Source organism: Heliconius melpomene, chromosome 4 (genome assembly GCF_056956725.1).
Source record: "Heliconius melpomene rosina isolate 202511_hmr_F chromosome 4, ASM5695672v1, whole genome shotgun sequence".
Taxonomy (NCBI): Eukaryota; Metazoa; Arthropoda; class Insecta; order Lepidoptera; family Nymphalidae; genus Heliconius; species Heliconius melpomene.
The window spans coordinates 6,827,716-6,853,731 of record NC_140392.1 but is presented as its reverse complement, the minus strand read 5'-3'; the positions used below and the strand labels follow the sequence as shown (position 1 = coordinate 6,853,731).

General features: G+C 31.5%; 1 protein-coding gene across 1 annotated transcript; it reads left to right on the top strand.

Moving 5' to 3' along the window:
• Positions 1–22,470: 22,470 nt before the first annotated feature.
• LOC146539584 (uncharacterized) lies at positions 22,471–26,016 on the top strand. The gene is made up of 5 exons (XM_085208413.1): positions 22,471–22,786; positions 23,056–23,247; positions 23,908–24,052; positions 24,971–25,104; positions 25,392–26,016. The coding sequence occupies exons 1-5, from the start codon at positions 22,730–22,732 to the stop codon at positions 25,605–25,607; spliced, it is 744 nt and encodes a 247-aa protein (XP_085064539.1). The 5' UTR covers positions 22,471–22,729; the 3' UTR covers positions 25,608–26,016.

The following is a 26,016-nucleotide window of genomic DNA, read 5'->3' as shown; positions in this document are numbered from 1 at the left end:
AAAACCTCGTCAGCTTCCAGCTTTAACCGTTTCGTCGTGTTTTAATGAAGTAAAACTAGTTTCTGTGTTTGAATCTTGAGATTCCGAAGATTTTTCAAAGATTTCGTCATATTTTCTAACATAATAACAAATAAGTATATTATAAAATTGTTTTTATTTAACAAATATTTAAATCAAAATCCTTCAAAAGTAAAAATGTACATACAGCCAACTTTCAATATCAAAAGAAACAATTACATAAATGTAACAGAAATAAATTAACTAAAACTATTCTAAAACAAAGAAATAGTTAAATCAATTAGCTAGCTTTAAGCTTTAAGATATTTTAATTAAAAACAATTTACTAATCGATTAAGCAACATGTGCGCAAACATACAAGAGCAATATTTCAATTAAAAACAATTTAATAATCGATTTAGCAACACGTGCGCAAAATTACAAGAAATATAGGTCAATTCGAAGTGTAAACGATATCTTCCATACATTTTGCATACGAGGGTGGTGGAGAGAGAGAGACCCCAGAGATCACTTACCAAATTAAAATATTGAAAATCGATTTTTACAGAAAGAGGATATAGAAAATGTATAAAAGTACTAAAAATGTAAATATATACGTATTTATTTTGTTGTAATTTATGATAGTCCTTTCATAAAATAAGATTTACATATTAATAAGAAATTTGATGCGAATAAAGCGTATCTACTATATAAAGATATTAAAAATACATACTACATTCTTTATGAAATTACTAGTACCATAAAGTTCTTCATTAATAAAACTCTTCTTGGTATAGTATAGTACAATTAAGACATAAAACGTAAATAAAAGATTTCCAAAGCAAATTAACAGTAGCTATACTAAAAATAATTTTGACTGAAATAATTCAGATATTAAATATGTACATCGAATGTGGCATTGAGGCCAGATAACAAGGCACGGTGGTAACGAGGCGCGGCGTTAAATTCCGCCACTCAACACACAATAATACCAAAATTCATAATTAAAAAAAGAAGAATATAGCATTAAATATAGCTGATTCAACGTTATCAACATAGACCTTTATTTTAATCCGAATTTGCACTGATCCTAAATAAATACGGCCCTGGCGCTTTAGAATATATAATCAGTCAAGTCGAGGTAAGATAAATAATATTATATTTGTATTGATGCTGTCTTTTAAAAGCTTTTTTATTATAATATACTTACATAAATCAGTAATGTAAAAAATATGCTGTATGAGAATTTGCCTCTACCATACATTTGTTTATGTTTATAGATACTTTTGGAACAAAGAAAATTCTATATCCGTATAGATTTCTGTTGTAAATATGTTATTTTCTGTTGTAAATTTATTAGCCAAATAATATATAAGCCAATACGGCGTTAAGTGCAATCTTAACAGTTAAGTTACGCAAAATCAACTAAAATAACTTGAGTGTAATTTTAACTACCAGTGTACATTCTCATTCATACTTACAAATATCAATAATATTGTCAGCTATATTTTTAGTCTTACGCCGTATCCCGCATAAAACCGAATCCTGGAGGCATGGCATGTTGAGAAGCGTGACTAAACGCCGCACTTTTGCCTTCCTTTCATGTATATTATTATTAAATTTTCATAACAAAAAATATCCATTTGTAAAGCTTAATATGTAGTGACAAACAACCAATGTCCATTGAAGCAGAATAGCAAGACGCGAGCTCGTAAATCACTGGTAGCTGTAAGATACGGAAAAAAGACAGTGCTAAAACGACTCACGAACTAAAGTCATATATATCGATATAAATCTCTCCATTTTTCCTCTTAAAAATGATACAAGAATACTGTGTTATTCTTGTTATGATTATTATAAACGTTAAATAAATAATTTATTAGTACAGTGCTTTCTTAAAAGGTTTATGTTAAAAAATACTGTTCCGAGACTGCCTCCTCTTTAAACGTAATACATGTTACGAATATCTCGTTATTTCAAATTTTTATACCAAAGAGTAACAACATTCTCGTTTCTTTAGTCTCTGGCGCTCAGTGAATGTATATATATTTCGGTAGGCAGGGGGAACCTAGTAGAACCTGACAGGGGAACCAAGACACTCCGTTCCCCACTTTCCACCGAATTCTGGAGGCATCACAGCGCTTTGCCTCCACACCAGAGCGAAGAAATGGCAACATAAATTTTAAATAAATATTTCATTTCCTCGAGTGGAAATCGAACCCACAACCAGTCGCATTTACATTCATAATTTATGCCCATTCGGCACGACTGGCCTCCATAATTATATATTTATAATAATTTCGAGAAGATGCTTCAAATACCCTGAGAGGGTCTCAAAAGTAATCTCAAAGGCAAAACATACAACGAGAATGTTAAACGTTCATCCTATATGTACATACTATACTTAACTATTTCCAGAACATAATTTTGTGGTACGCTACCGGAAATTCGACTCACATGTTATCGCGTAGTAAAAGATTAAGTATGAATAAGTAACGTAAGTAGTGTCTGAACAGGTGTTTGACCAATGGATTACACATTTTATGGAATGGAAAATTCAGAATTTTCCATGCTAGTATTTCCAGTATTCATTTATTAGAGTAGTATAAATTTCTTAAACTTTTATGATGCGGTTATTGGTAATATATTTTTCTTTCTCTTTTCTTCTTATCTCATCTTTTTTATTTATTGTTTCAGCATCTTCTGGCGTATGACAAAGTAACCAGGAAGATCCAGACGCTATTCTTATTCCTTTCAACACTATTTGCCCAATTTTCCTTCTTTATGCTCTAACACCGCTATTCGTCAACCTGTACGAGAAATTTTTAGCTTAATGCTGTATCTTGCATATAGCAGGGTAGCCAAAACACTTCATTACCCACTTTTCGCCGAATTCTGGAGGCATTACGTTATGAATGGCGAGAAATCTCAAAGCCGCGTCTTGCTTCGATGTATTCCACTATTAAAACTTAATTATGATCATTCCCCTGAATGGGAATTGAACACCCCACCACCCACCACCAAATTAAAAATATTAACTTAGCCATAACTACACTACGATGGACCTTCCAACCTTCCATCCATGTTGCTAGAAATTGAATGAAATTTCCAACTTCAAATAGGTATCACATACCATACATAGTATGAGCTACACTTAGGGCGGTTGTGGATTTTGTAACCAAGAAGTTGCTAAGAGCAAGATGTTGTTGAGAGTGACATAGTTTTAATGGCTCCATATATATATATATATATATATATATTATGTATGTATGTCATATTACTTGTACCTACTAAATAATATATGGTTTTCTCTATGCTTAAATTGTATTACAATGTAATATTGTTTATTAATTAATTTAAAAAAACAATCTAAATATTTTCTTGAATCTCCGTTTCAAAATATGAAAGTTTTAATAGTTTTCTAAGTTTATATATCTTTTCATTTTTACATAGAAAGCTGAAATTTAATAAACAATTACAAAATACAAACACCAAACTTCGATTTGACGATGTAAGTAAAGTTAAATACATCTTACACGAACTCCTGGAATTTTAAACTAAAAATTTTCAGAAAATGAATCACCTATATCAATGACAGCTGGACCATTAAATTTCTAACAAACTATTTAACGTTATCTTCTCAAGATATATAACCGGTATTTGCTGCTATTAATTTTATAGGATACTAGCGGCCCGCCCGCGGCTTCGCCTGCATTATTATTAATTTCTGTCTCCATGAGTGCATACGTCCTATAAGTGACGTCCATGCAAAATTTGAGACTCCTAGCATTTGTAGTAACGAAGTTTCATACAAACTTTCAACCCCAAAAACAACCCCTTAGAAGTCGAATATTGCTAATTCCCATCTTAGCGAGCACCTACGTCCTATAAATAATCTCCGTGCAAAATTTGAAACTCATAGCTCTGCTAATCTAGCGCCTAGGTTCTGAGATTTTGTGATGAGTGAGTGAGTGACCTTTCGATTTTATATATATAGATGAATAAAACTATAATAGGTACATTTTCTATATATTATAATTAAATTTTCTATATATTTATATATCTTGTTTTTATCCTGTAAAACATAAATATATTATAAATTCTTAGAAGGAGGCTATCATATAAACCGCACGACACGTCGCTTCAATATTTTCCAATGCCAGACACGCATAACTGCTTAAGCAAACGTGCTCGTTGTTATATTGCGCTGTTTATGGAAACTATTCTATATATTTGAAACACGAAGGTTACCTAGGTTTAGAATTTTAGATAACACATACGGTGATTTGCGGGTTGTGAGTTCGATTTTTATATGGGGAATTAATCGTTCTCACTTCCCCATTTGCTTAAGGCAAATTGCAGCGTTATATAGCTCCGCCACGCAAGATTTGTGGCAAAATATAGAGAGCGGAATGTTTTGACACTATGTTAAAAAAATAATATCTTCGTTATCGTTAACTTGGCGACGAGTAGATCTTTTTACTAAACTAAACATTATGCGTACATTTAACTCTGAATTTCTAAGGAGTTCCTAAAGGATTAAGGAAAAAAGAATAAGAGAAAAAGAAGAAGGAAGAAAGAAAAAGAAAATCGTAATAGGATATTACTGTAGGGTAGATTTTAATTCCTTAGAAATTGTATATACTATACTATATTATGTTTTCTATATATCTAAACCTATAGTATCTATATTATACCTGGCAAATATGCTTTGCATGTAAAACACGCGTATCGGTGTATTTACACGCTGGACACGCCCCTCTACTTAGCTAACGTGCTCACAGTATCATATCTTGGAACACGCTGTATCATGAAAACCTCGCTATACTCGTATTTGCGGGACGTGAAAGTTAACTAGATATATAAATAAAAACAGAACTAACGCTATACAAACACAGTCCTAAAAAAACAAAACGATATAAAATGTTTTGATATCATTATTCTGTTGTCTTTCTTAGATATTTTTTAACGAAATATAAATTTATTGGTAATATAATACTTATTTGTTCTTTTTAATGTATTTTAAATATTGACGAATCCGACTAAATTACTATTACTTTCCTTCCTACTTGTTTAAAAGTAACAGTCATATATATCGTATATTTAATAATTTAATTTCTTCGCTCTGGTGACGAGGCAAAGCACGGCGTTGAGTTACACTACTCAACACGCAATGCCTCCAGAATACGGTTGAAAATGGATAACGGAAATGCCTTAACACTAGGTTCCCAAGCTCCCTATTTTGCTACATTTTACATTTTTTACAAAAAATAGAAAAAACAATATCAAAACTTTTTTAATATAAATTCTCAATACTGATGCATTGCAAGCAACTGCATTGAAATATACGAATTCAATTAAACGAGGCGTACTGGCAACATTCAAACGCTTTAACCGCTTAATTGTACGACCTTGGATTAGAATCACACGAGGGTGCAGGAATATGGTGAAATTTGTCACTGTGGCTTTTAACTACTGAACTGATCTTAGCTTTTTAGAGCTTCATGCTGTATCCCCGCACATGGAACCTGGAAACCACTAGGTTTTCCTTATGCTCTTCCATCTTCTTCCAATGGGGGAATGAAATGTCTCGTTTTGCCTCGTTACCAGAACGAAGGAATGAAAATAATAAATAATTAATTCCCTCGAGTGAGCATCAAACCCACTGGCCTCATAAATTTGAATAATATACTTTTACATTCAAACTTAAATTACATTCTTTGTACTATTTTTAGAAAATCTTAATATTGTATTTTATAACGTTTATAGTACATAGAATAGCTTTCCATTAGATTCCAAAGTATATAATGGAACATTTTAAACTCATAAGTTTCCGTTGCACGAAGAACGCCGCTGGAGGAAAGCTGAAGCAAAAGTGCTTCTTGAATTTTTTATGATGTTTTAGTTATTATAAGTAACTCACTTCGTTCTAGATTGGCAAGTTATTTTAATATTTATAGTCTGCCATTTAATCTTCGAGACTTACCTAGTTGGACTACATATATTTTTAGATGGTTAGAAGATATTTTAGAGTTGTTTGTCTATCACTTACAATATACAGAAATATGTATTACAATTTTAGGACTGTCACACAAGCGTGTGACTATAAACGCAACAGGTTGTGAGTTCGATTCCCGCGGATGGAACGAAGTATCCAGAACTAAAAGCATCACTATTTAAAGACTAAATTGCGAACGATAAAGTGGCACTTGGTTTATTTAAAAAAAATATACTCTACATATTTAAAGAATAGAAAATATTTTCCTTTAGAAATAGTATTTTCATAATGGATTTGTACAAACGTCCAGTACTAAACGCCATCCTCTCCGGAAACTAGATCCGAGTGATAATGTTCTATGTAAATTATTACCTTCACGCCTTAGCATTGCATTTCTGAACTTCATGAATACTTAAGTTTGTGTACAAACTCTACACAACTTAATCAAATTTTGATTGTATCTATGTTTTACATATAAATTAAAGTTAAAATATTCAAATTAATATATATTTTTTGAAGCAAAGCTAAACTTTTGAAATAATAAAGTGTACTATAGTTATCTATATTAATAAAATATTTTTTTAGATATAGCAAATCTATAAAGACTTATACATATTTGTGCAAGTAGGTATATATAAGTTAAAAATACACATCAATAAAAATATTTGTTTTCACGTCCAATACTATTTACTTTTCTTAAAAGAGCAAACTACAAGCCTAAGTAAAATTCAAACTCATATCTTAATATGTAGTTTTTCTTAGAAAAACTAGAATAAAATTTTTATTTTTACATTTATTAGTTTTTCCTAACTGAAAATTAGAAATTAAACTTAATTTTTCCCTGGTATGAGAGGAATATAGTGACAAAAAAAAAACAAAAGGTCACAAATATATTCTACAAAGTTCAAAACAAAAAGCTTACATTTTCCTTAGATCTTAATTAATTTCCTTATGAAATATGTTTCATAATTTCACTTAAGACGCCCGTAGCTCGCTCGAAACATGTAATGTTAGGAATTTAATAGACATTATATAAATGTATAAAGGGATGAATGTTGTTATACTGATGGAAATCTTGTTTAATTTAAGCACATTTTGTGTAGAACTATTAAAATATAATCTATCTATTTATCTATCTATTACATCTTTGGTATTATCAATTAGTTCGGTTTAGTTTAGAAAATCTTTTAATTTTTTTTTTATTATTCTTTACATTCTCTTATTTTTAGCTTCGCGCTGTATCTCGCATGTAGCAGACTAGGCAGAGAGCCTATTGTTAAGACACTCCGCTCCCCAAATTCTCTTTTTCTATTAAAACATTGTCAAATCATCGTCTTCGTTAATTACGGCAGTAAAAGGTCAATTCTTCGTAGCATAAACTTTTATAAGTAATAATCAAAAAAATATATGTTTAAAACTTATACATCTTTTAAGTAAATGAGATTAGAATTTTATCAAAGTGCAATTAATCCAGCCATTTCGTACAAACAAAGTAATCTAACGAACCCTTTTCCTCCCGGCTTAGAGATAAAAGCTTAAATCGGCTTGAGTTCCTCGCAATTTAGGCACAGGCCACGTTTGAAGCATTAGCAAAAATACTTTCGAAATTTCCCAATACAGTAACAATATGTGTTAAATGTATGTTATTCAGGAAATTGTTAACTATATGTCAATTAAATTAAATAACTGGAATATTAACGCTTAGAAGAGGAGAATAGCTATGGAATGGGTCTTCTAGCTCTTAAAACACCGTAACATCTAATTGACATTGATTAGGGGACTCTACTAGTATTTACCTACTAGTTTAAGTAATAATTTAGTAAACTTTACTGATAGACCAATCGATTTTCATTTCAAACGACTTAACCGACAAAAACGAAAATAAAATCAAATAAAAAAAAACTAATTTTTATTTTAGTTTTAAAATAAAAAAAAACACATTTTTATTTTAGTTTTCACATTATAATCCGAAATTCTTAATCTTAACTAAAAAAATACTATAAATGCTAAAAAAAATATGACAAAAATTTAAAACATACAAGTGCCTACACTTTATTTCCATTTTAATTTAGTTCGCACATTGTAACGCACACTTTTATTAAGCCATAAAGTGTGAGTGTAGTGCTCAAGCTGTGACAATTCTCCACTCAACCTATTAAACTACATGTAAAGCATATATTTCATTTTTATGTTTATACTATTGTAATACTTGTTTATTAGAGTATATGAAATCCACTGATATATTTATTATTCATAAAATGTGATATTAAGTTACATGAACCAGTTGTTTGAATGTAAAAAAGTACTAGTTTCAAAAATAAAATTATTATTATTTTTTTTTAAACTAATAAGTTGAAGCCGCCGAGAATGCTTTGTCGTTCTGGTAACAAAGCAAAGATTTGAGTTCCGCCACTCAACACACAGTTCCTCGAAAATTTAGCGGAGTGTTTAACACTAGGTTCCCTCCGCCTGTACTGTATACAGGATACAGCGCGAAGCAGAAAAAATGATTCTAAGGGTTCCATGTCTCATCATCTCTATGTATTTATTACTATAGTTTCGTCTCTTATCTTCAGACACCATGATCACACCAGTTCGATGTATTATTGTGTTGATAGCAAACTCATGTAAAAGTGGAGAAGAATATGAAAAAGACTTTAAAAGCAATGGAAATGTCTCCGTCGGGGGCAGTTGCTTGTAGGCAACAGCCCTTATTGGAAGGAAACTCGTGTAAAATATCGTTATTGGGTACATATCATTTATTGCAATGGCATAGAACCTGCTTCTGTATTTTTATCTTGTTTCTAACACTATATTAATAATTGAACTCATCTCTACGTACAAGAATTTCAAATAAGTGAAATAAAGCCTCTTAAATTTGATTACTTCTACTGGGTCTAAGGTCGACCTAATTACAGCCTGTGAAACTACCGATGTAACACTATGCTATTTTATATAATAGTCTTTGTTACTTTTAACCAAATTATTTTAATTTTCAAAGAAAGTAAGTATAGTAATACATTAACAATGCGGGGGATATGTAAAAATATACTAGCATTTTGTATATTTAACAAAGAAAATGGTTTTTACTTTTTGTCCCCTATAATTAACGTTATTTGAGGACTCGAGGTAGTTGAGGTGGCTTTGAGTTTGTGTAAATTTATCTAAAAATCTTGTAGATTATTATTCTCAAAAGTTTTCTAAATATAGGCTACAATTATTGTTGATAATTTAAAATTAATATAACATTTAAGCCTTATAAGCTATCCAAAAAAAGCACAAGTTTAAATTTTGCAACAGCCAGGAAATTATTAATAAATTTTAATATTTTTATAACTCTACAAGTAAGTACGTATACTTAGAGCTACGTAATATCTAAAAACCATGAAATGATATTAGTTTTGTATAATAATCGTGAAAGACTAGAACTTTCACATTTAACAATAAAAAAATACTATTAATGTAATCAAGATTTTGTCCACTAATCCCATAAAACTAAGTAAACTAACTTAACAACAAACTCCTAACGACCCCTAGCTATACACATCTACAATTGTTAAGGATAAAGACGAAAACTATAACAAGGCACGAAGTTTTGGACTAATGTAAATGTATGTTATAATAGAGGCCAGAAATGGCACGCAAGCAAGTAAGCCTAATAGCTTGTAGGTTCGATTCCCACTCGAGATAATGAAATATTTAATATTTTCATTTCCTTTATCTGGTAACGAGGCAAAAAGCGACATTGAGTTCAACCTCCCAACACGTAATGCCTCAAGAATAATGAGAAACATAGAAAACGGATGTGTCTTAATAGGAACAGAGTGTTTTTACTCTCCACTTTAATACAAGGTAAAGCTAAAAAATATTAATGGTAAAATAGTGAGAATAGAAATGGTTGCATACATTATTTAATCTCTGGTCCTTCTCCCTTTCATTTCACTTCTATTTCTCCTGACGAAGTGAAGAAGCATGTTCTTGCCATTAAGTCCGATGCTATTGGCAGTGATCGAATAAGTCGGAAAATGATTCTTTTAACCATGAAGACTGTACTTCCTATCCTGTGCCATATTTTCAACTATTCCCTTTCCTCAAATACTTTCCCTGATATCTGGTGCCAGGCGATAGTTGTTCCTATACCTAAAGTGTCTAGCCCCACTTCCTTTACAGACTATCGCCCGATCTCTATCCTCCCGTTCCTGTCCAAAATACTAGAACGTATAGTCCATAAACAACTCTCCTCCTTCCTTACCAAAAATCATATCCTATCTCCCTTCCAGTCTGGTTTCCGCCCTGGTCACAGCACTGTCACTGCGCTCAATAAGGTCAATGATGATATAAGATATGGAATCGATAACCAACAAGTCACTATTCTCGCTCTCTTAGACTTTTCTAACGCTTTTAATACAGTAGATTTCGAAATCCTTTTAGCTGTTCTAAAGTCTATTAATATTTCATCAGAGGCTACTGAATGGTTTTATTCCTATCTACATGATCGAGAGCAGTACATTCGTTTAAATGAAAAACTGTCAACTGTTTGCCGCCTTAATGCTGGTGTTCCCCAGGGTGGCGTACTTTCTCCTTTACTTTTCTCCATCTTCATAAATTCCGTCACCAAGCTTTTATCCTTGCCTTTTCACTTATACGCTGATGACTTACAGATTTATACAACCACGGACGTTCAAGACATTGCGAGGGCTATTAGTCTAATTAATTCCAACCTGCTAACAATTAGTACCTGGAGCAAGTCTTACGGTTTATCTATAAATCCTAAAAAGTCTCAAGTGTGTATTCTCGGCAATCCTAGACAACTATCCAAGATCTATTTTCCTTCCCTTCCTCCTACAGTCTTCGACATCTGTAACTTGAAATACTGTTGCACTGTCAAAAATCTAGGTATCATGGTGGACAGCAAACTCTCCTGGGCTCCTCAAGTTTCTGAGTTGAGCCGCAAGTTGTACTGCGCTATAGGTAGGTTAAAAAGATGGAAAAATATTCTGCCAATCAAAACCAAAATAACCCTAGCCCACTCACTTTTGCTACCTATCCTAGATTATGCAGACACCTGTTACCTGGATTTATCGCAGCAACTACTTAACAAGTTGGAACGCCTCCAAAACCTGGTTATTAGATTCATTTTCGGACTGAAAAAGTTCGATCATGTCAGTGAGTATCGTACTAGACTTGGCTGGCTTCCTATTAAAGACCGTCGAAATCTTCACACTCTTTCTCTTCTCTACTCTATCCTCTTCCACCCTGAAACTCCAACCTACCTTAAGCAGCGTTTTTCCTTTCTCGGTTCCGACTCCCGTCTTACACTAAGTCTCCGCTCCCAAAAAGATAATAAGCTGGACATACCTTTGTGCCGTACTCGTTGTTACAGTGAATCGTTCACGGTGCAAGCAGCGAAACTATGGAATGCCCTACCACATACTATCAGGCAGTCTAAGTCTAAGAAAGCATTCAAATATAAAGTAAAAAACTATTATCTTCAATTGTAGTGTATCATTATTATATATTTACTAATATTTATATATATGATTTATTATATTTATGTATTATACTCTATTTATTTATTTATTTATTTTATATATTTCTAGTATATATATTTATGTTATGTGTGTTGTATATATCGTTTTTAATTCTCGTGTATTGACATATTTTTTTTTTTTTTTTTCCCACGCACTATGCCCGCACCCCTATCTATCTATTCCTACAATTCGGTTGCCTGGAAGAGATCACTTTTAGTGATAAGGCCGCCTTTTTCACATTTTATTATTATTATTTTTTTTTTTAAGCTATTGTAAATTTTAATTTTGCTATGTATTATGGTGTGAAATAAAGAGTTTATTATTATTATTATTATTATTATTATTATTTACTAGCACGACCCTCTCCCGTTTTGCTCCGCCATTAACGCTCGCTCGCCTCGTCTTTGACCCTAATTTTTTCTCCAGAATATTATAAAAAGAATTCTTCATCAGCCGCTATAAATCCTACAAGGTTTTATGATATCATATTTTATTTTACTAATAGGATGCTATTAAATACCTTTATAGTTTTGAATAACACTTATATTTTTTTCCAGACCTCTTTCCATTTAAATTTCTTACTGGAATTTTCAACATAGGTATGATGTTATTTTTTTCTCTTCTTCCTTTAAATAGAGAGACAGAATTTAATGATACAATATTTTAGAAATATGTTTGATTGATATTCGTTTTAAAAAAATACATGTTTTTCGATGTCTATTTTTCTTTTTTTTATTGATTGGTTCATTAGTATAAAATACACTCCCAAGAAATTATTAATGATATAACAAATTACTTTAATCAACCACACGCTGTATCCCGCATATAGCAGGGTGTACAGAGGGAACCTAGTGTTAAAACACTTTGTTCCCAACTGTCTCAGTTAGAATTTTGCCTACCAATGCGCAAGCGAAGAAATGGAAATATTAATAAATAATAATTTATTCCCCAGGTGGGGATCGAACCCACTGTCGTGTCGAGTTACAGTCCCACCCTTGTGCACCTAGGTTACGACGGCCTCAAAAATAGGTGATTACAAATTACTGTGCCTATATATATTGCAATAAATAAAACTTTTACATAAGATACTTCAAGTTAATGAGCTGTCAACAACTGCAGTGGAAGTGTCATTTAGTGGAAAATGGAGTTCATAGCAAATTAACTTAGTAGTTTGTTATTATACAAATCGATTATATAATATTGATATAAATATATTAATTTCTTTTAAATAAGGCTTTATCAGTTTGTATTTTTACTTACTTATTTATTGTTCATTTAAAGACATAAAGATTTGACATAAAAAACGTCTTCAATATTTAAAAAAATGAAAAAAGTAATGCTCTGTCAATACAGATTCTCATAATAAATGAATATTTCATTTATAAAAGAAATAGAGCATGAAGTGAAAAATGTTCGCCGCGCAACCAATATATTCGTATATTTTGAAGAGAAGCTTCTCTTCATATAAAACACAAAAGTATCAAATATACATATTTATCTAAAGCTATAGATTTGATACTTGTTTTATGTTCATTAGTGCCTTTCACGCTTGCCTCGACTTTTTTAACATGCAAATGGAATTAAAAATGTAAATATACTTATTAGAATTTTTATTTTTTCTAATTACGATAAAAACAGTAAAAATATGTAAAATTCTGTGAAACCATAAATATTTTATTTTAATATTGATAATTAAAATAAAACGAAGAGAAATTGAGACGATAAATAAATTTTGTATGGTGGAAAGAAGGAAAATCGCCTAAGACTAAAAATTATATCGACTGAGTGTTAATAAATAAAGAGAGACGCGTTTATGGTGAATTTTTACCTGTCACTTTTGCTTACATAAAATTAGCAGGTTAATGAGATAATTATGACATTAACATAATGATATATGATGAAATTTAATACGAAATTACCTCTAAAAAAGTATTTAATTTAATAAAATCTAATAAATCAGCTTCACGTTATATCCCGCAGCAGCCTTACAGCAGGGTAGGCAGAGGGAACCTAGCGTTAACACACCTTGATCCCCAGTTTCCGACAAATTTTTCGGGGCATTATGTGTTAAGTGGCAGAACTCAACACCGAGCGTTTACCTTGGTGCCAGAGCGAAGAAATGGAAATATAAATTTAAATAAATATCTAATCTCGAGTGAGGATAGATTCCACAACCGTCACTTTACAATCACACCCTGACGTTACCCCTACGCCACGACGGTCTCTAAGTAAATGTTTAATTTAATGATAAACGAGTAATAATTCAAATTCTTCAACATCAACAGCCCAAATCTATTACCCTATTAAGAAGCCATCTTCACCCGATAAATTAGCTTACGGTATGCAATTATATGAAATTGATTTCGTCTAACGTTTTGTTTAATTAGTACTGTAAAAGATGCCTCGGGGTATATCAGAGGGTAGAGCAAAGATCCTTTGTTCATCAAACAACTTTCACTAAGAGTGTAGAGTAATATTACCAACAATATTAGTTTAAAGCATGTATTTTCTTTTTATTTTATTATTTTTTATACTGTATTCTCATATCAATATTTAATTTCCTCGAGTGGGAATCGAATTTAGAACCTATATCCACTTAAAAGAAACATTTTAAATTTGAATTAGGAAACATTTAACATTAAATTGTTTTCGTTTCAACTTTACTTAGATTCAGTCATTCATAATTTACTAAATAAATATAATAAACGTAACAAGTGAAACGTTTAATAAGATAGAGTAGAATAAAAGGGAATGACTGACTGTATTGAGTCCATCAAAATCATTAATTTAATGATTAACATTAATAATTAACAGTCCCTTTGATGTTAATCTTCTAGAAAATATAAATAATAGTGAATTTAGTGATTCATCACTAAAATTTTGCACATAAATTTAATTAGGTTTTGACTTTATAATGACATTTATTTGAAGCGTAGGGGCGCAAGCGTGCGACATGTTTTAGAATCGATTCCCATTCGAGAAAATAAAATATTTAAAGTTTTTGCTCTGGTTCGATGCAAAGTGCGGCGTTGAGTACAGCCATTTAACAAGCAAAGCTTCCAGAAAGTGGGGGACGGAAGAGTCTTAATGGGAACCTTACCTTACCTTGCTATGTGCGAAAAAACTACACTACAAATATAATAATAGAAACGTCAATCATATTTTATAAAAAAAATAAAATATAAAATGTTGCTTATATAACAAATTAAACAATCTTTCCTCGTCAAAGAATTGGTTCCCCAAAATTTCACGTCTCGAGCGTAAATTATTTCCGAACTCAAAGCGGTCAGACATTCCACACTGGCACAATGAAACCACCGGAAGCTAATAAAGGCAGGATAAAATAGTACCTACACTATTACATACATATGTTTGTTTGTACGTATGTATGTACAATACACATGACAACAGAAACAAATTAAGCTTACGCAATACGATTTGTATGAAAATAGATGAAGAATATATTAGATTAGTAAAATATAATTATTAATATTAATATTTCTTAAGACGAACCAAACGAAAGATAAGAAAAAATATTTTTAATTTTCAAAAATTTAATGAATATAAAACATATTAAAAATATCACATTCCTTTAGAATACGTGAAAAAATATTCACTTAGAGTACTAGAAGTATAAAGTGACCAAAACCAACTTCTTTTAGAGTGGTTTTTAAATCGTGTGTTCTTTGAAGTCCAAACTTAATTGTGGCTTCCTAGCAACTTCTTTAACTGATGTAGTACTAGTAGTCGATAAGATCGTTCTGTTCGAGATAACAAGAAATTGCGAATTGATTTTTTTTTTCATTACTTAACGTTGTATTCCTCACATAGCAGGGTAGGCAGAGGAAATCTGAGAACCTGGGAACCTAGTGTGACGCTAATTCTGGAGGCATAGAGTGTGGAGTGGCAAAGCTCAAGGTCTCGCTTTGCCTCAACACCAGAGCGAAGCGAAATGAAATTAAATTAAATTTTTTAATGCCTGGAGCGGAAATAGAACCTGCAACCTGTCGCGTTTCTGCACCACGACTGGCCTCAAACTGACGTGGTATGGTTTTTAATTTGGAAAAGACAAAGTAATTCCTTTAGATAGCTGTTAACGAACCTTAACTCTTTATTTAAATATGTTAATAAAGGAAATACTTCGCGCTCTAATAACATCCTTGACTAAAATCAAATTCAAAATGAAATCCACAGAATCCTATCTAATAAACGTTTCTCCACTAATTATTCCTCTTTCGGTCCAATTCCAGATTCACAACTAAAATGTACTAAATTATAAGGTAAATTACATTTAGTATGCAGCCAGAGTATCGCTTTATCTGGCTCTGGCGACTGTGCAAATTGTAATGCCAGCTTTAGTGCACCAGGAGTACTGCAGTTGAAATATCTCTGTAGGTAATCTATAACAGTACGTGACTACCAGTTTTGTACCAGCATAACTTCTACAAACTTTTACTTCTTACTTATTTACTTACTTATATTTACACTGTATCCTTAGCGGGATAACCAGTGATAACAGAGCGCCAAACGTTTCGGTCTTTGCATACCTCTTTTGCCTCGTCCACTGTCATCAACCTCAATACATGCCCTCCAGAAAGACCTCATGCTTTTTACGTGATCACGTAAAGATCCAGTATCTTTGATACGGTGTTTTCGAAGGTTAGCCGAGGTTTCTCTGTCTCTCGAACCGCTCACATTTCCTTTTTTTAAATCTTTTGATATGGTTTAATTCCCATATGATCTAGTGGCCAGGATGCCTGACTCTCACTTAAACTTCGCTTGATATATATTCTTTTTTACACTTTACAAGTGGAAAGAAAAAGTCTAAAATTTATTTCTATATAACACTCAAAGGCACGTTAAAATATTTCACCCTATAACCTTTTATTTAAAGTAGCTAGCATAAAATATGTATTAATTTTTAATTTTGCACTCAAGGTAAAAGATTCATCTTTCTTTATAAGAACGTCTTGTATAACTTCGTTTAAAATTACTTACTTAGAAGGCATCTATCTACGAGGCATTTTTAATATGAAATATTTTATTAACCACGTTAATTTTAATTAAGTTTAATTTTATCAATTGACATACAATTACTTATAGTATAAAAACAATCATTTTAGCATTACACTGTATCCTATACACAGCAGGGTAGGCAGATAATACCTAGGGTTTAAATACTCCGTTCCCCATTTTCCTGTGAATTCAAGTCATTGGGTGCTGAGTGGCGTAACTCAACGCCACGCTTTGCCTCATCAGAGCGAAGAAAATAGAAATATTAATATAATCATATCAACATAATATATCTCTATCTCCACTCATACAACCAACCAATGAGAGTTCAAATAAAAGAAAACTCTTAATGAATAAAATGGAACGGATATTGCACCAGCCATTAATCCAATTGAAACAAGTTAACCTGAAACTGGTCTATTCGATCGACTTAGCGACGTTGGCGACAGTAATAAATAAATACAGCGATCGACGTCCATTAAGGCCTGACTGTGTCTACACTCTATGTTCTATACTTCTTGTAGAATAGAATTACTTTGTCTAAAGACAAGGCCACGTTGGAGATCGGCTTACATTTACAGCTGATAGTGACTAGGTTTTCTGTGTTTTGTTTACTTTGCAATATTGTTTTGATTATTTATGTATTTCTATGGTAGACAAACAGCCTAGTGGTAAAACACTCCGCTCCCCACTTCCTGCTGAATTCTAGAGGTTGACTTACAGAACACCATCACGTCTCAACACCAGAAAGAAGAAATTAAAATATGAAATATTAAATTTTCTCGAGTGGGAATCGAACTATCAACCTGTAGCGTTTAAAGTCACACGCCTCTTCCCCCGCGCCACGACTGGCCTCAATAATAATATAATTGTACTTAAAAGTTTTATTAATACAAGACCAGAGTTTTCAATGTTCTCTATTCCCACAAAAGCCAGTAATAGGACTAGAGTAATTTTGCAAATATATCAAAATTCAAATTTCTACATTATGAAATAAATTCTAATATAACAAGCAAATTAGCTTACTCATACAAATCAACAGTATATATTTCAATATTTAGACTGTCATTATTATAGCAAATATGATTTACAAAACAGCAATTGTTTAATATATGTAATATACTAGTGGACCCGAACGCGGCTACGCCCGTTTGAACTATACGAATATTTATTAAAAATATTTATGAAATTATTTTCAGTTTTCAATAGAGAGATGCGTTAAGCAAGCTCATTTTGGGTGACGTTTTCTAACAACAAACTTTACAAATCGTTGCTTAGCAACGATGGTTGTTATTAACATGGCGGTATAAATTGCATGTCAAATTAATAAGTATTTTAATATCGAAAATATTACAAATATGAGAAAAAAAAATATCCTATGTTCATCCCGAGACCCTCAAGTATCTATATATGAGTAATTTATCACAATTAAATTAGCGGTTTGGGCCTGATTGCGTAAAAGACAGACAGACAGAGTTACTTTCGAATTTATAATATAGGTATGGATTGTAATATAATACCTAGTGATAGCTGTAACACATATCTTTAAATTATTGCAACCAATATGCTACGATTATTCATGCATGAAATTATTATTCACATTTGGCTCCGTACAAAGAGATATAAAAACAAGGTTTTGGGGTTATAAATTTAACCCCGTTTAATATTTTCGTAATATTATTATACACTTCTTTTATATTTTCTTTTTTGCATAGTGTTTCATTTAATTTACAGAGAAAAATAGAAATATGACACTATTATCTACAACAGACTATTTTCAAGGATTTTTGTGTTGAGTTGAGGGTAGACGAAGCTTAACTCTTAGCCCTATGAGATACAATAAATAAATTTAATATAAATAAATGAAATTTCAACCAACAAACATTCCAAAATGAATAATATCATATTAATAGCTGTAATTCGATATTTTATAGAAAATGGGTAATCTGTATCAATTTCAACTTAAAGTATTTCAACGACAGCCCTTTTAAACGTCCTCATTTCTGCCGGCGAAGTTAAACAACGCCGAAACAAATTGAAATCTTCAATACGATAAAGAAGTTTTGTATTAAGTGCAAGAAGAAAGGCAAAACATCAAAAAAAAATTTGCTTGAAAACGTCTTAGGATTGTTACATTTCGTTTTGAGAGAGAAGTAAGTTGTGGACCGAAAGTCGGTCATTGCAGGCTCGGTTACGCAATAAGTAGCTACTGGGTCCATATTGCGGTTATGTCAAATACCGCTTTGCCCTTTGAATTAATTATATATATTTTGTCTTTGAAATGAGATCTATTAATTAAAAGGAAACTTTGCTAGCGTTGGAGCCGCGCGCGTTTTCGTACGTAAGGAAGACGATTCTTCAGCTAGTCTCATATTTAAAGCACCTATACGTCTTACTATCTTGTTTTTTATTCATTTATTATACTATAAATAAGATATTAATATTTATTATTAAACTGATAGAGTCAAAAAGCTAAAAAAGTGTCGATAAAGGCAATTCGTCTCATCATTTTAAACATATATATTTTTTGTTTTTATTTCTCCTTTCTCTTCCCCATTTTCCGCCGAATTCTAGAGGTTTTCCGTGTTGAGTGGCGGAACTTAACGCCGCGCTTTGCCTCGATACCATACCGTACGGAACGGAAATCGAACCCACAACCTGTCATAATTGACCTCACTATACCGGTAATTTTAAATTTAATATTCGTAAAATATCAACGTAAAATAAATAAAATTTGGCTATTAATTCAATCAACAATACCCGAGTAAACGCTAAAAACAATCCATGCGATCTGATACGAGACCGCACATCAGTCGAAAATTGAATAAGCTAACAGACACGTTTAATTTGATGCATTCATGCGGAATACTTGCCCACAATACAGGTGCATACTTCATGGGAGGCATGCATGCATGAATTGTCCAATTAACGGAGAGATTTTCGACAAACTCGTTGTACAGTCGGCGGCGGAGATATTTTTATAAAATTTGTTAAGCTTTTTTTTTATATCTATTTCTATCTATCAATATAGCAGGTTAAAGAGGGAGCCTAGTGTTAAGACTGCGACCCCCATTTTTCGCCGAATTCTGTAAGTGTTCTAGTTGAATGGACACCAGAGAAAGGAAAGGGAAATTTTTTTTTTTTTTTTCGAGGTAGAATCGAATCTAACACCAGTTAATTGAATGTAAAAAAAATAACATTTAATATTACGTTACTTAATAGGTACAAATTAAATTTTATTACATTGATTTGCATTTAAAATTTAAATAAAATCTAAAGACAAAATGTTATTAACTTTCTTTCTTTCGCTTTCTTTCTTTCGCTTTTTCTATATCACCTGTTATTACCTTACCATATACCGATAAAATAAGATGTTTCAGAATAAACAGAAATATCTCAAAAGAACACTTAAAAATTTGCCTCATTCGTATTCTTAAAGCTCGTTCATATTCGTAGGGTGCATGCGGGCCGCGTAGCAATCGTCCAATTAGTACTTGAGCTGTCCGACAAAGTGATATAAAAAGAAACGACAAATGCTTAAGAAAATAAATATTTGTATTTTTTTATTACAAAAAATATTTTATGAAATATAATAGGTATTTGACATTATGTATTTTAACATAGGTTTATTCATAAAATTGCTGGTACATAGATATAAATTGTGATCTGGTGGGGAAGACTTGAAGAGTACCTAGCTATCTGCGAAAGATGTAAAAAAAAAAATGTTCTTTTTTAACTTTCCTGGCCAAAGCAAGATAGGCAGAGAGAACCGGGGAACCTGGTGTTAAGACACTCCGTGCCTATTAAGACACTTTCGTTCTCCACTTTCTCTACCATGAGAGACTTTCTTCTCTTGGCTTAGGCCGTTACGTGTAGATAATAGTTATTCCTGTATCACATAATCTAAAAGTTATTCACATAAAAATATAAATAACAGAAATTATATTATTACAAATTTACATTTGAATTCACTTTATCCATTTGCTTCTAGTAAAAGCTTGGTGATGGATTGCACAACAAAAATTCAATAACTAACGCTGAAGTACAAAGGTATTTTAGAAGTTTCGAAACGTACGCGTGGACGAGAATATTTGAAAAATTACAAAGCTCTACTGTCTATTACAACAAAAGAGCGACATAACGTTACTTGCGAGTTTCAAATGAACAAGTATTTTCAGATAATAAAATATTTTCAATGCAATGCCAAAATTTTGCGGCGTTGAGTTCCGCAACTCAACACGCAATGCCTCCATGATTCTACGGGAAGTAGGGTACGAGACTGCCTTAACGGGAACGGAGTGTCTAGATACACTATGTTCCCAGATGCCATGGTGTTTGCCTGCTATGTGGGATACAGAGTGAATTTAAAAGAAAAGATAAAAGATACAAATATTCTATTAGAGGGTTATTTCGGCATACGAGTGTATAACATAAACAGCAGACAAATAAATAATTAAGTATTATATGCATGTCATGTAATTCCACGGATCAAATTATAATTATATAGATATTACCTAAAATAACCCCTAACCTAAAATAACTCCTCTAGAGTTATGAGAACTGCAGTCCTTAATATTGATATTAGTTATATCAATATTTCATAATTATTATCCAATTAAATAAAAAATTAAATAAGTAAGAGAAATATTTCAGCTTATACTTGCATATCCTATAAACTAATAAGTTTAAATAATTTTAGATCTTAGAATGTTTGAAACTGTTTTATACGAGTGTACATGAATAATTCCACTAATGTTACAAATGTGAAAATACTGAATAGATTTAGATGAAACTTTACAGCAATATAGCTTATACTTCAGAATAACACATAGGCTACCAGTTATTTAAAAAATATTATATAATAAGTTTAAGCAGGCGAAGCCGCGTGTGCTTCGCTTGTATTATACATAAGCTTTTACGGGCAACGAACAATCAACGCCATCTATGTTGCTAAGTGAGCTACGTTTCGAAAGCCTTGTTTTCGTAACATTATAACTGTAAGACGATAGATGGCGTTGAAAATGAAGTAAATTTGCCAGCTTTTTTACTGGTTGTTAAAGAAATAGTTTTAATTCTTTTATGCTTTTTTATATTATGCCTAGCCAGAATGTTAATTTAAAAATAAAATGCCTGGTATATAAAATAAGATATAGAATTTATTTTATTACCTTAAGTATATCTAATAAATTGCCGTATAAATAGAAACATGTACTCCATAACTCATATTAAAAACCCAAATAAAAACAAACTCCCAATATCTAAACAGTGATCTCAATACAATGAATGATAACATTCGAATGAATTAGCATTCAAATCGCATGAATTACGCGATAACAATATAACCTAGTATAAACTAATGCCATCAAACAAGTCAATATAGTTCGTCACCGAGTTTTCACTATTAGGACGCTTTTACATAGATTTGTTAAAATTATTGATATCTTAAAGTTTACGTTTATATTATCTAATTATTATTTTAGGTTAACCCACCCCCTATAATAAGAGTAGGCAGAGAGTTTTAAAACACGTGGGAAATGGTCCCCACTTTCGGTCCAACTCTTGAGATATTGCGTTGAGCGACGGAACTTAACTCTGCGCTTGGTCGAGGAAATGAATATAATATATTCAAGACTGGGCGTCGACAGCCATCATGGTTGTAGATTAGATATGTAGATACATACGTTCTATTTACATTTGTACTTGTATTACATTACAAGGAAAAAAGCAAGGTGTACCCAATACCCATTATTTTTCTAGTTCTCCGCTATATCCTCCAAATAAGGCAGCTATAGGAAAGTGTTAAGACACTCCGTAATCCACTTTCGTATATTGAAAAATAAATTCAATCGTAGATTTTAAAAAAAAAGAAACACCATTGTATTCGAGGCCTAATCATAACAAATGCTGCTCAATCGCAAACGGTAAGCAAAACAAGAACCAACACAAGTGCGCCTTCATTAGTCGACCACTTAATAGTCAGCTAGCAATTTGACACCACTAAACAATATAATATAATAAACCCAAATATATATAGAAATATTTTTTAAAATAATTAATAAATTAAAACCTAATATAAAACTTCTAAATAATTATATTACGAGAGTACGAAAAAGTATAGTTATTTTAGTTTTAACCGACTATAATGAATTGTGTGTTAAGTTGACATGAACAGTGAATTCAAGAACCGGAAATGAATCGTTCTACCCTTTTTGTTATTCTTTCTGTGTTTATTGTTATCACTTTACAGGTGGGTAGTTCTATATTTCTGGATGATTTATTCTTCTTCTTCTTAATTTTCTTTCGAGGAAATTATAGGTAGGGATTTGTTGGAAAATTTTAATTGTATTTGTATTTTCGTTATTTTATTATATTTATATTTTATTTCGTTATACATTTTTTGAGTACGAAACTATTGAATTAATTGGGTGTATAAAATTCATTCGATTTGTTATAGTATGAATTTATTTTAACATGAAAAAATACATTTTCTTATTTAATTCTGTCTCAAAATTTCAGACGACAGATTTTCAAGATAATCTAATAAATGGATACAGAACGTTAATAGCGGATATCCAAGTCCGAACTCAAAAATCTCGAGAGGATATGGACACCCTGGTCTCTCAGATCAAACTCCTCATGAAGAACGAAGCTGATAAAGCTATCAATTATATGACAGTATACCTTGAACAAATATCGTTATATTTTCAGGTAAATGAATCTATTTTCTAAATATTATTTATATAATATTAACATAGTATTTTTATGCATAAGTACATATGTATAAGAAAAACAATATTGTAAGTAGCTGTATATCTCCCTATATATTTTTTAAACAACGCATCTAAATATTAGAAAAATTTTAAAGAGAAAAGAGAGAAATAGTGAAATAGGAACGGACCATTAACCGCCAGCCAGCCTCTCAGGCTAAGGACCGGAACACACTAGCGAGCTGTCGCCTACTAAAATGCTACCAAGAGCTGCTGCTGAGAGCTCTCATACTTTACGCGCACAACACATTTTAGAAAACTAGAAACTTTAAAGCATGAATAAAGGACGAATGCACTAAGATCTTGACTCCTAGATTAGCTAGAGAAATAACTGTATATAATTATAATATTATACTTCTTATCACTACTTTTCAAAGGTCTGATATCATTTGATAAGAAACCAGACATTTCTGACTGCCTGCTGCCTTAGAAATTAAATAAATAGAAAAAACCACATAATATCAAACTCTACATTTAAAAAAACATTGAAGAATCCAAGCAAACGTTACACAAATATAATAAGCGATAGAAAATTAGTCCTATCATCAATTCCATTGGAATTTGTAACACGTAATCTCAGTACAATATATTTGAATTTCAGGTAATAATTCACGATCGTAAACCTCGCAACGGTACGTACTGCAAGGAGAGCATTGTTAAACTCCTCGGTGAGAATTTGCAGCTCGCAGATGAGAACGTCACCTTATGCCTTGCTCTGGGCTATCAGCGGGTACAACGGCTGCCAGGTGAAATAAATTACTTGTATCTAAAGTACCGCATTATAACTAAAGCTATTTAGATATAACCGGTATTTATGTGTGGCACTTAGTTTGTATAAATACTGATGAATATTTAACAAATATATTTGAATTAGTAATTTACACTAAAATATCTAGGACATTGCAAGTATTTACTTGTTAATTTTTGTTAAAAAAAATAATATGACAGTAAAAATCATGTTTTTATTATAACTCTATAGTCAAATGTAGTACAGATATACACAAAATGGATTTTAGTGTTGTGGGAATCTACGCCTAATAATATATAATAATATCTTTATTCATATAAAATAATTTTTTTTTACGATAAAAAACATAATAATTCCAAATCGATATAATATATCTTTTTATAGAAAGAACCTTTGTGTAAAATATATATATATATATATAATGTGTTTTTATTAAATTATTTACTATCTACACGTGAAAAGTATAACATGTTAGAATACCCTATATTATAGGAACGCCTTCCGTGTTATCATTGTTTTGACCCATTAATAGCAGGATGTTATGGAAACAACTGCATACATATACATAGAACAAACTACGATATTGACTCATATTAAAACTATGCTATACATATTATAACTATCAGGCCAATCGTGGGGCACGAGCATGTGACTGTACGACAGGTTCGATTTCCACTTGAGAAAATGAAATATTTAATATTTTAATTTCCGCGCTCGGGTGGCGTGAAATTGATGGCCACTCAACTCGAAATGCCAATAGAATTCGGCGGGGAGTAGAGAGCGGAGTATCTTAACACTAAGATCCTCTACCCTGCTACATATAGGATACAGTATGTAAAAAAAGAAATCTAAATTCAATATCGATATTTAAACTTTTCAAAGTTATTTATTTACTTAATGAATTTCAATTCAACAGAAAAGTTACAAGTACATTTTGAAACGCTGGAAAATCTAAAGAAGTATTCGGCGTCTAAATTGTTCGAGTGTCAGAAACAGCAGCAGGTTGGTGGAAATTGCTCTCACGAAAGTCAAGACCTCGAAAGGACCGTGGTAAGAACTATTGAAGTATTATAATATTGGGTTAAAAATTATTGGAAATTTATATAATCCGATAGAATGAATAGTAAATTGGAACGTGACCTTAGAAATGTATATAATTATAAAATAAGTATTTTAATTTTGGAGTTTTGCCATTTTGTAAGTTAAGCGAATAATAATTTAAGCTACGGTAGAATTTGTTTGCTTATTCCGCTAAAGTTGCAGATACGTCTAATACTAAGGAAATATCCAAATACTTACTTATTAAAAGATTATTTAACACTATATTTTTATTTCAGTTTTTATATGAAACATCACCATTTCCAGTAGTTATGGCCGAGATCGCCATACATGGCTTCAAAGAAGTCTCCGACTTGGGCGTCTGCCTCAAGGACATCATCTCAAGGATGATGACACATTCAGTCAAAGTTATTGGCGACTTTAATAGATGCATTCACAACATCGAGATGCCAAAGCTTAAATATCTATTGAAATTTATGAAGAAATATGCTTAATAATTATTATTAAGTATTACTTAATTACATGAGAAATATTTTTAGGAAAATATTTTCTTTTTTATTAGAACTAAACATGTAAGCTTTTGTAGAATGTAAACGTTTTAGTAAAAAATCCTTTTTAACATTAAGCGTTGAGTTATTTGAATTAAGGATTCCTTTGAGTTCCCATTAGTGTACGAAAGAATTTAACATTAGTGAAAAACTTTGTATAAGTCTAATTGTACTAAAAGGAATGGCCAGTTTGCATATATTACTAGCTACTGTTTACAATTTAACTCGGGAACCATTCCAAAAATATATATGTACTTTGGAAAAACATAAAACCAGTTAGATTTAAGTTGTAGCAAAAAAATATAAGGAAAAAGTATAGTAGTAGAGTATTTTGTCAACAATAATAATAATTAAA